Source organism: Rhinopithecus roxellana, chromosome 9, assembly GCF_007565055.1.
Source record: "Rhinopithecus roxellana isolate Shanxi Qingling chromosome 9, ASM756505v1, whole genome shotgun sequence".
In the NCBI taxonomy this organism is placed as follows: domain Eukaryota; kingdom Metazoa; phylum Chordata; class Mammalia; order Primates; family Cercopithecidae; genus Rhinopithecus; species Rhinopithecus roxellana.
In genome coordinates, this window is record NC_044557.1 from 23,351,022 (window position 1) to 23,361,874 (window position 10,853).

At 39.7% G+C, this 10,853-nt stretch overlaps 1 protein-coding gene across 3 annotated transcripts; it reads right to left on the reverse strand.

Annotated features, from left to right (window-relative positions):
- Positions 1–769: 769 nt before the first annotated feature.
- On the reverse strand, positions 770–8,708 carry ZNF596 (zinc finger protein 596). Of its 3 annotated transcripts, XM_030938124.1 has the most exons (5): positions 7,271–8,708; positions 5,160–5,364; positions 4,375–4,458; positions 3,469–3,551; positions 770–3,006 (listed from the first exon to the last, which is right to left on the reverse strand). In XM_030938124.1, exons 1-5 carry the CDS (start codon positions 7,280–7,282, stop codon positions 1,798–1,800), a joined length of 1,593 nt encoding a protein of 530 aa, XP_030793984.1. In that variant the 5' UTR covers positions 7,283–8,708; the 3' UTR covers positions 770–1,797. The 3 variants fall into 3 exon arrangements, with proteins under 3 accessions (XP_030793984.1, XP_030793985.1, XP_010361482.1); XM_030938125.1 differs by lacking the exons at positions 3,469–3,551; positions 5,160–5,364; positions 7,271–8,708 and having other exon boundaries at positions 771–3,006; positions 4,375–4,408; XM_010363180.2 differs by lacking the exons at positions 4,375–4,458; positions 5,160–5,364; positions 7,271–8,708 and having other exon boundaries at positions 771–3,006; positions 3,465–3,538.
- Positions 8,709–10,853: the final 2,145 nt, after the last annotated feature.

Here is a 10,853-nt window from a genome sequence, read left to right on the forward strand (position 1 = left end):
GTTTAAAAACAAAAAGGCAAATGTATGCACCATAAGACTGTACTTTTAAAGTGAGTCTTTCATAATCCATGTTTGATTTAATCATTACCATGTACATATATACCACTAATATAGTTAGGACATGTAATTTTATGTTCTACATATATTAGTTCCATTGAATGTCACTGTCCTTTTGTTTTGAGCCAGAGTCTCACTTTTTTGCCCAGGCTGGAGTGCAGTAGCATGATCTTGGCTCACTGCAACCTCTGCCTCCTGGGTTCAAGTGATTCTCCTGCCTCAGCCTCCTGAATAGCTAAGACTACAGGCATACACCATCATGCCCAACTAATTTTGTATTTTTAGTAGACATGGGGTTTCACCATGTTGGCCAGGCTGGTGTCGAACTCCTGACCTCAAGTGATCCACCCATATCAGCCTCCCAAAGTGCTGGGATTACAGGTGTGACCCACCATGCCCGTCCCCATTTTCTAACTGACCCAAATCTATGTGTTTAAAACTGAATTAAAAACATAGAGTTTGGGCTGGGCACGGTGGCTCATGCCTGTAATCCCAGCACTTTGGGAGGCCAAGGCGGGCAGATCACAAGGTCAGGAGATTGAGACCATCCTGGCTAATACAGTGAAACCCCATCTCTACTAAAAATACAAAAAATTAGCCAGGTGTGGTGGTGGGTGCCTGTAGTCTCAGCTACTCTGGAGGCTGAGGCAGAAGAATGGCGTGAACCCAGGAGGAGGAGCTTGCAGTGAGCCAAGATCACGCCACTGCACTCCAGCCTGGGCAACAGAACGAGACTGTGTCAAAAAACAAACAAACAAAAAACATAAGAGTTTAATCAACCTATTAGATTATTCAGCAACAACATTTAATGCTTGCATTTTTGACAGTACTAATTTAATCTTATTACTTCTTACACAATTCTGCATTCAATATTCCCAGGTTATTTCAGAGTTGTACATTTCATCCCACGTATTTTAAGTAGAAAGTCTTTGCTCAAAACTATACTTTTTTTTTCTCAAGCATGTGCTTGATGGCTTTATGTCTTGTCCCCCAGCTATACATCTCAATGGCTTTTTAGAGTTTTCTTTCCTGTCTTTTTTGACATGAAAGCTGCTTGAAGGTTCTTCTACTATCATGTCAAGATTGTTTTCTTAGTGGAAAAATGCTGGTATTGACTAAGGAATGAGTAATTTACTGAGGACTGCCCTCCATTCATGTCACTGAGCGTTCTACACCATGTGAATTCTGATCTATTATAGAAGTGCTGCTGTATTAAGAAAAGGATTTCTCACTGAATAATTTCTCTACTATGAATTTCTGGAATTGTGCAAAAGGCCTCATCCACCTAATAAAAATATTTTCACAAATTTCCTGTTTTTATCAGTTACCTGATAATGAATTTTCTTGCAGACACCAAAACTGGTGCTTAGCTGAATGACAGTGCACAGCAATTACAGACGTATGGTTGCTCGCCTGTCAATTTTACTCATTTGTTTAAAGGATGGCATTTTCACATTGATGACAGGTACAGAATTTTTGTGATGTGATTTCTCCTGTTTGTTTAACAGTTAGAGCTTTGGATGAAGACTCCTCCACATTCCTTTGATCTATAGTTTCATTCTCTCATAGTTTGTGCCATACAGCTTAAATACATATGGATTCTCCCTACTTTGGATTCATTTAGGTTGAGCAAAGTGGTAATTACAAATAAAGGCTTTTCCACACTGATTACAGACAAAATGTTCCTGTAGTATGTCAGTCCTTGGGTGTATTTAGTGTTAACACTATGGTTGACGACTCTTACATATTCATTACTTTTTTAGTGTGAGTTCTCTCATGTTGTCTAAGGTTAAAAAATTTACTAAAGGCTTTTCCACATAGAGGACAAACATATGGTTTCTCTCCAGTGTGAACTCTTTTATGAAGTCTAAAGTTATAACTTCTATTGAAGGCTTTACCACATATATTGCATTCATATGGTTTCTCTCCTGTGTGAGTTCTCTCATGTCGTCTAAGGACAGAAGAGTGATTGAAGGCCTTTCCGCATAGGTGGCATTCATATGGTTTTTCTCCAGTGTGAGTTCTCTCATGTCGTCTAAGGTCAGAAGATTCAGTGAAGGCTTTCCCACATACATGACACTCATATGGTTTCTCTCCAGTGTGAATTCTCTCATGTCGTTTAAGCACAGAAGATTCAGTGAAGGCTTTCCCACATAGATGACATCCATGTGGTTTCTCTCCATTGTGACTTCGCTCATGTTGTCTAAGGTGAGAACAATGAGAGAAGGCTTTTCCACATAGATGACATTCATATGGTTTCTCTCCATTGTGAGTTCTTTCATGTTGTCTAAGGTAAGAACATTTACTGAAAGCCTTCCCACATAGATGGCATCCATATGGTTTATCTCCTAAGTGAGTTCTCTCATGTTTTCTAAGGTCAGAGCAATGAGTGAAGGCTTTCCCACATAGATGGCATACCTGTGCTTTCTCTCTAGTGTGAATCATCTCATGTCGTCTAAGGTTAGAACTTTTACTGAAGGCTTTCCCACATAGATGACATCCATATGGCTTCTCTCCAGTGTGAGTTCTCTCATGTTTTCGAAGATCAGAGCAATGAGTAAAGGCTTTCCCACATAGATGACATCCGTGTGGTTTCTCTCCAGTGTGAATCATCTCATGTCGCCTAAGATTAGAATTTTTGCTGAAGGTTTTCCCACACACATGACATTCCAATGTTATCACCCTAGTATGAGTCACATTGTGTGGTCTAAGGGCAGAGCTTTGGATAAAGGCATAATCAAATAGATGACCTTCATCTGATTTACATCTGGTGTGAATTTCCTTGTGTTGATTAAAGGATAACCAGTCACTGAAGGTTTTCCCAAACTTTTTGCTTACAAAGTGTTTCTTTCTCATGTAAGTAATCACATTTTGAGTCAATGCTGTATGTTGAGTGAAATCTTCTCCTAAATCATTACATAGAAAAGGATCCTCTTGAGTATGAGATCTCTGATTTTTGGAAGGAAATGAAAGACTATTAAAAGTTTATCCACACTCATTCATTCATTACTTCATTCATTTCTCTACATATTAATTCTAGAGTAATCATTCAGTAGTAGATTCCAGTTACAATTGTTCCTGTATCAGTTATATAAACATAGTGTATTATCTAACTGTATGTAGAGAGTTTTTCTGTTGTAGCATCCCAACTGAAGAGCTATCTGACTAGTTATTAAGACTTTATCCTGTTTGAAAGTTTCAGCACATAGTAAAATTTATACAATTGTCCTGTTATAAGGCCTCATGTTATGGTTTTGATTTGAAGTTAATGTCTTCACTACATCCAAACTAACTAAAACTCTGCTGGGAGGGCTTTAAGTACAGTCAGGTACCTGTACCAAATTCCAAAGTTGTTCAATGTCCAGGTTTCTATATGGAAGAACAGGGTTTGCATCCATAAAGCTTACCTACCATTGTGCTGATGGTGGATGTGCCCTTCTGATAGGTATGTTGAATGAATGGTATCTCTTGATGTTTAATGTCACCTTCTCTACCTGAAATAAATTTTTAAAAAAAGACGCTATATAGGCATTAGGGGAATGAAAATGTTAAATATCTCCAATGCCCATTTGAGTGTGTTTCAAATACACACAGACAGGGAAGGCATGTTAAATTAATGATACTTTAAGAAGAAGAGTATTATAGGAAATTGACTACTGACATTTTCAGCATATAAAAAAAATAAAGAAGGCAAGTTAAGGAAGTAAAGGAAAGAAAAATTTTCAATGAAGAGGACCATTACAAAGGACTACTATGTAATAGTTTAACTCAAATAAGTACACAAATATCCCCTTTACAAAAGCCAAAGACAATGACAGAGATATACTTGAATAAAAATTGATACCTACAAAGTATAATGTCAATATCCGAGAAATGTTTCCCTCAGGATTTTGCCTACATTTCAGAAACACTGCAAATTTAAGAAACCTTCCAGCTAGGCATGGTAGCTCATGCCTGTAATCCCAGCACTCTGGGAGGCTGAGGTGGGAGGATTTCTTGAGGTCAGGAGTTTGAGACCAGCCTGGCCAACACATTGAAACCCTGTCTCTACTAAAAATAGAAAAAAATTAGCTGGGCATGGTGGCGTACACCTGTAGTCCTAGCTACTCAGGAGGCTGAGGCAGGAGAATCACTTGAATCTGGGAGGCAGAGGTTGCAGTGAGCCGAGATCGTGCCACTGCACTCCAGTCTGGGTGACAGAACAAGATTCTGTCTAAAAAAAGGGAAAGAAGAAATCTTCTTTTGGCAACTGTTGGCCTACTCACTCACTGGCCATGTTTCTCCTCCTCCTATTGAGCACTGCTTCTTAGAGCTCACCTTGCAGTAAGCTTATTCCTTGTGTTGAAAGTTTCTCTACTTGCTCCAAATGGGAAAGCACAACTGATTTGCAGAGCTGTTTGCCTGTTTTTGGGAAAAAGATACATGGATTTTGAGTTCTGTGCTGACAAATGTACAAGGTTATCAGGTACAGGGTAGGCTACTGGGAAGGATAAGTTAGCCACTGAAGGTCAGCCTGGGAAGAGTACCTTGAAGACAACACTGACAGTCCTTTATGAGCAAAAGGAAAACTCTTGAACTTGTTCCCAGACATCAAAGACCAATAATTGCTGATGGTCATGCCTCACTTCAAATACTGATTGCAGAATCCTCAGTATTTTCACTCAGTATTTTCACTGTATTTTCTCACAGTGAGAAATTACAAGTTGTCATAGTGTTTGACATTATATTAAAAAATAATGCAATAAATACTGGCTCCACCAGAACAATCTAGGTTCTGTGCAGAACAGTCCCTATGATAGAACAATTACTTTGAAGAAATCAATACATTTATTTATGCATTCAAAAGCAGTGAATTTTCGTAACTTTTCTGAGTTTGGGAGATTGAAGAGCAAGAAGGATGTGAAATTGTGGTCAGAAAGATGACATTCTAGAGAGAAGACAAATCAATATAAGTGAAAAGGAAATAAATGGCTGTCAGGTAATTGTGAGAGTTATGAAAGGATCAAGGCAGAGGTTGAAGTGACAGATGAGAAAGCTGTTCTAGAAACATGTAGAATGAATGAATAAATACCTACATACATAATAAATATAAAGAGACTCACCAATAGAGACCAGATGACTGATGTTCTCCAACATCACATCTTGAAACAGCTTTCTCTGGGATGTGTCCAGCAGGGCCCACTCTTCCCGAGTGAAGTCTACAACTATATCCTCGAAGGTCATGGAATCCGAAAACATTATGGACATTCTACTGCAAACAGGGCTATCTCTGCCAGTGTTCAGTGGAGCAAGATCAAAGTGACTGTCCTAAGGAAGTGTGGGTGGTATGAAAGAAAACTCAAACAGGGTTTGGGGTTCCTGTCACATTGCTTTAAATCTGAACTGGGAATCTGGCTTTCAGATACACTCAAGACATAAAACTTCACATAGAGAAATATCACATGATATAACCTGAAGATTTCCCAATAGACTTCTAAGTATAACTTCCAGATACTAATTATGAAATCTGGACTTGTAAATTTAGAACTAAAATTCTCCTCTCCACCACCTTCAAGAAAATCCATAGACTCACTACAAAGGAGGCAGTATCCACAATTTGTCACATTTTAATCAATACTTTAAGTAGATATTCCACTACAGGACCTCAGTGTCCTCAAGAATAAAGACCTGTTATGAGTTCAAAAAGATCCAATGAGGTAATATGTAAAGTGGTTCCTATCTATCATTTTTTAGATACAAGCTACAAATACATTATTTATGAAATGACTGAGAACACTCAGTTGAGTGAACAACTTTCATACAGAACTTGTTATCAGCAGATGCAGCCTCTTATCTCTACACAACTCAGGTATTCACTGTTAATGGATAAGGATGAATGGGTCAGCAGCACAAGCCAGGGGCTCTAAGACTTCAGTACTGAAAGATGGTCTCATCCTGCCATTTCTCATGGTCTGAGGACTTCCTTTCTCAGTTTTATCTGGGACCTCCAAACACCAGGTGATATCATTTGGCTCTGCGACCCCACCCAAATCACATCTTGTATTGTAATCCCCACATGTTGGGGGAAGGGCCTGGTGGGAGGTGATTGAATAATGGGGGTGAACTTCCCCTTGCTGTTCTCATGCTAGTAAGATCTCAGAAGATCTGCTGATTTAACAGTGTGTGGCATTTCCTGATTTGGTATCTCTCTCCTGCTGCCTTATGAAGACGGTGCTTGCTTCCCCTTCCACCATGATTGTAAGTTTCTGGAGGCCTCCCAGTCATGCTTCCTGTTAAGCCTGCAGAACTGTCAGTCAGTTAAACTTCTTTTCTTCATGAATTACCCACTCTCAGGTAGTTCTTTATAGTGGTGTGAAAACCGACTATTATGTACTAGGTATGATTCTCTTTTGTTTCTTCATGTTGTCTCTAGATTTAGGGGTTAAAAAAAATCCTTTGATTGTCCTGGTCTCTCCACTTCAAAAATTTCCTCAGAGTTTTAAATTTACTGTTTCCTATATTCCACCACTTAATGCACAACCAAAATTAAAGAAACAACACTCCAGTTGCTTCCAGTTATCAAATTTGATCAGAGGTTCATTTGGGGACAAGGGTAATAAGAATTTTAATTTTGTTTTCTAAGTTTTCAAAAGCATACATTCTCTCAAGACATTAAGATTTTTAGAAAGGAAAAATAAATGAATAATTCCTCATTGTCTCCTCTGTCCTAAACCTATCTGCTTTCCCTTCACGTTAAACAGCCCTCCCCTAACACCTGAAACACCAGACTAACTGAGCTTGCCTGGGAAAACATCTGCCTTTGTAAGGGCTATAATCTTCTGCTCTCACTTATCTTCACCGCCTACCCGCATATACTCCCAAGCCCACTCCTGCCAATAACATGGGTAATGAGTGAATTTATTTCCCCAACAAGGCCATGAGAGGCTGGTAATGAATGAATGATTTCCCCGAGACTGGATGAGAGAAACAAAATCCTCTCACGTCTTTTCTAAGAATACATAGCCTTAGTAGAGGCTGGAATGACTGTACTGTTGAAAGGAGATTACTTCTTGATGACTCTTTGAGCCAATGTAACCATTCCAAGCCCTGGGAAATCTTAATTGGAGCTTGGATCCTTGAATGCACTTAGAACATCCATGTTAATAGGATGAATCTGCCCTTAGGCTGGTGGCAGGGGTACAAATTTCAGTAGAAAGAAGAATTTCCCACTCACCAGTGATGGCATTGTACTAGCTCAGCCACCAAATGTACTCCTCTGGGTTTTCACTCACACCATCCAAGCAGTAAGAAGACAATTCTGAGAAAAACAAAAAATAAAACAAAAAAACCATGACACTCTAGTTTTGCTTCTAACATCTGTCCCAAAGCCATTAGCCCCAGCCCAACCAACAAGGACATGCAGTGGGTGGGGGATGGGTTGGGTTGGTGGTTCTCCTCTTCCAGGGTCAGAAGAAGAGAATGACTATTGTTGCTAATAAAGATATAAATATTTTGATTTTAGACCTAGAAATGTGAAAATCATGGAGTTCCATATGCTACCTAGTCCATGGAATTCTGAAATGTTCAATTCCCTCTATGATTCCAAATTCTAAGAATCCCTGAATCATGTAGATGTGGTCTCCACCTACAGATCAATCCTGGAATTTCTCAGATTTAATTATTCTTGGTTTGTGTGCTTGCAGGCTTTCTCCACGCATCTCAGCCCTCATGAGCCTCCCTCCATTCCTTCTCCCTTCCGCTGGTTCTCTGTATACACTTCTATTGAATGATTCTGTCTCTTCCACGTGAGGCTTCTAGAAATACCACTTCCTCAAGTCTGACCTTTAGATAAATTCAGCATGAATTTATCTACCAAGCAGCTTCAAATTTCATTTTATGATGGTGGATACCTTACAAGACACACTTTACAAGTGACATACCTTACAAGAAATGCTAAAGGGAGTTCCTCAAGTTGAAATGAAAGAACACTAACAACATGAATATATGAACATGTATGTGACATTGTTATTTATAAGAAATAGTTTGGTTTTCATCCCCAGTTCCTAGCACACAGCCCCCAAACCCCTGTGATTTCCTAAGTAATAAAGTTGCTAGGAGAAGCTTTTGTTCTTTTTGGTCCTTGACCCTGGTTCTCAATACAGAGCTCGTAATGCATTGGAACTTCATGGGTGATAGGAGTGTCTTTTGTTCTAACAAAACAATTATTATTGGGCTCTAGGATAGGGGGTGATTACCTGAAAGACCAAGACATGATTATAAGCTTGGAACATACAGTCCCACCCCCTATCCTCTGGTAAAGGGCAGAGGCTGGAGATCGAGTTGATAACAATTATGCCTACTAGATGAACACTTTGTAAAAATCCCTGAATGATGGGATTCAAAGAGCTTCTGGATGAGTGAAGAGCCATCCACATGCTGAAAGAATGGTACATCCCAACTGCTTGGAGACAGACCTCCTAAAACTAAGACCCTTCCAAAACTTGCTGTATGTAACTCTTTAGCTGGCTGTTCATTTGTAATATTTAAAATGTCCTTTGTAATAAATCAGCTAAGTAAACTGTTTTCCTCGGTTCTGTGAGCTGCTAAACCCTAGCAAATCTAACATAAAAAGGAGTACTTGCCGGGCATGGTGGCTCATGCCTGTAATCCCAGCACTTTGGGAGGCCAAGGCGGGAGGATCACCTGACGTCAGAAGTTCAAAACCAGCCTGGCCAACAGAGTGAAACCCCCTCTCTACTAAAAATATGAAAGTTAGCTGGGCGTGGTGGCAGTCACCTGTAATCCCAGCTATTTGGGAAGCTGAGGTATGAGAATCGCTTGAAACTGGGAGGTGGAGGGTGCAGTGAGCCGAGATCACAACACTGCACTCCAGTCTGGGTGATAGAGCAAGACTCTGCCTTGCGGGGGGGCGGGAAAGGAGTTCTTAGGAACCTCAAATTTTTAGCAAAGTCAGACAGAGGTTCTTCACTTTTTAAAAGATTCTTTTTCTTTTTGCTCTTCTGATTGAATAATTTCAAATAACCAGTCTTTGAGTTCACTGGATATTCCTTCTGCGTGATCAAGTCAGCTCTTGAAACCCTGTATTGATCTAGTTCAGTTACTGTGTTCTTCAGCCCCAGAATCTACATTTCTTTTATTATGGTTTCTCTTTGTTGATATTCTCATGTTGTTCATGTATTCTTTTCCAGATTTTACTTGTCTATCAGTGTTGTCTCACAGCTCATTGAGCTCCTTTAAGGCAATTTATCTTTAATTCTTATCAGGAAATTCAGAAACCTCCATTTCTTTTTCTTTTTTTCTTTTTTTTTTTTTTTTTTTTAGCAGAGTTTCACTCTTGTTGTCCAGGCTGTAGTGCAATAGCACAATACCAGCTCACTGCAACCTCCATCTCCTGGGTTCAAGCAATTCTCCTGCTTCAGCCTCCTGAGCAGCTGGCATTATAGGTGCCCGTCACCATGCCCAGCTAATTTTTTTTTCTTGTATTTTTAGTGGAGCTGGAGTTTCACCATGTTGGCAAAGCTGATTTTGAACTCCTAGCCTCAAGTGATCTGCCTACCTCATCCTCCCAAAGTGCTTTGATTACAAATGTGAGCCACTGCACCCAGCCAAAAACCTGTATTTCTTTATGGTCAATTAATGTAGATTTATTTTGTTCCTTCAGTAGGGTCACTCTCCTTGATTTTTTAAGGTTGTGCAATATCTCCCAGTCTCACAGAGCTGTGCCAGTTGCCATAACATGCCCTGTATTTCTCCTTAGAGCTGTGCTCTGATAGCCTGGGACACTAAATGCATACTTCATTACTCTCCTTTCCTCCACTAGTCTCACATATTCTCCTGGGGGAGAAGTCTAAGGGGTCTGTGCCTTCTACCAGTCTCACAGAACCATGGGGGTCACCATAAACCTCCATACAAGCTTCCTCAAAATTCTCTACCTTGGCTTAGGAGTATGGGAGTCACACTGCAGACAATGGAGGTATAAGAAACACATCCAAGACCCCTGTGACCTTCTAAATCTCTACAGGCATCAGTAAAGGTGGGGTGCTAGACTGTAAGGCATGCCCATCCTCATGGGCAATCTCAGGATTCTCTAAGTCCTCCAAGGAGCCCAGCAATGGCTTATGTGCGCCTGGGCCACCCCTGCCAGGAGGGAGTAGTACTAAGGATGAGATCCACCAATGGCCACAGCTGAGTTATGCCAAATGAGATGTCCAGACCTCACAGTGCCTAGGAGGACAGATGGCAGAAGCTCAGCCAGGCCACGGAGATTAAAACAGTGCTAGGGGCTTAATGTATGTTTTTAGTGGGTCTACTACATGTTGAGTTTGGATCTGGAGTCCAGCCTATAATCCTAGCAAAAATTAAACACCAAATATGATATTCAAAAAAGTGTATGTGGCTAAAAACATATGTTGGAAATACACATAACTAGAAACATCTAGACTCAAAGAGAAATTGCTAATTCCATAAATATGATAGAGGAATTTAATAACAAGATCATACTTACATAAATTATAAATATAAACTGTATATTTATCTGAGTTCTAAAGACTTGTTTTTTTCCATCTCAGTACACTAGTGGGTATATGTCACCAGTAAAATCAAAGGAGTATTCCAATTACATTCATGATATTAGTTAAGTATGATAAATAAAAGTAGCCAGAAGCATAGAATTGGGGCTACAGCCGTGATCTTCAAGGAATGTAAAACTTTAAAAACACTCATAAACCAAGATAAAGAAAAATAAAACAGGAGTTACTTGACTTTCCAAATTGGTACAAATGCAGTACATATTAATA

Coding starts and splice junctions, on each gene's coding strand:
- ZNF596 (XM_030938124.1), bottom strand. Junction 4,459..5,159: donor CAGTCATCTGGTCTCTATTG/GTGAGTCTCTTT, acceptor TCCCAAAAACAG/GCAAACAGCTCTGCAAATCA. Junction 3,552..4,374: donor AGGAATAAGCTTACTGCAAG/GTGAGCTCTAAG, acceptor AATTTATTTCAG/GTAGAGAAGGTGACATTAAA.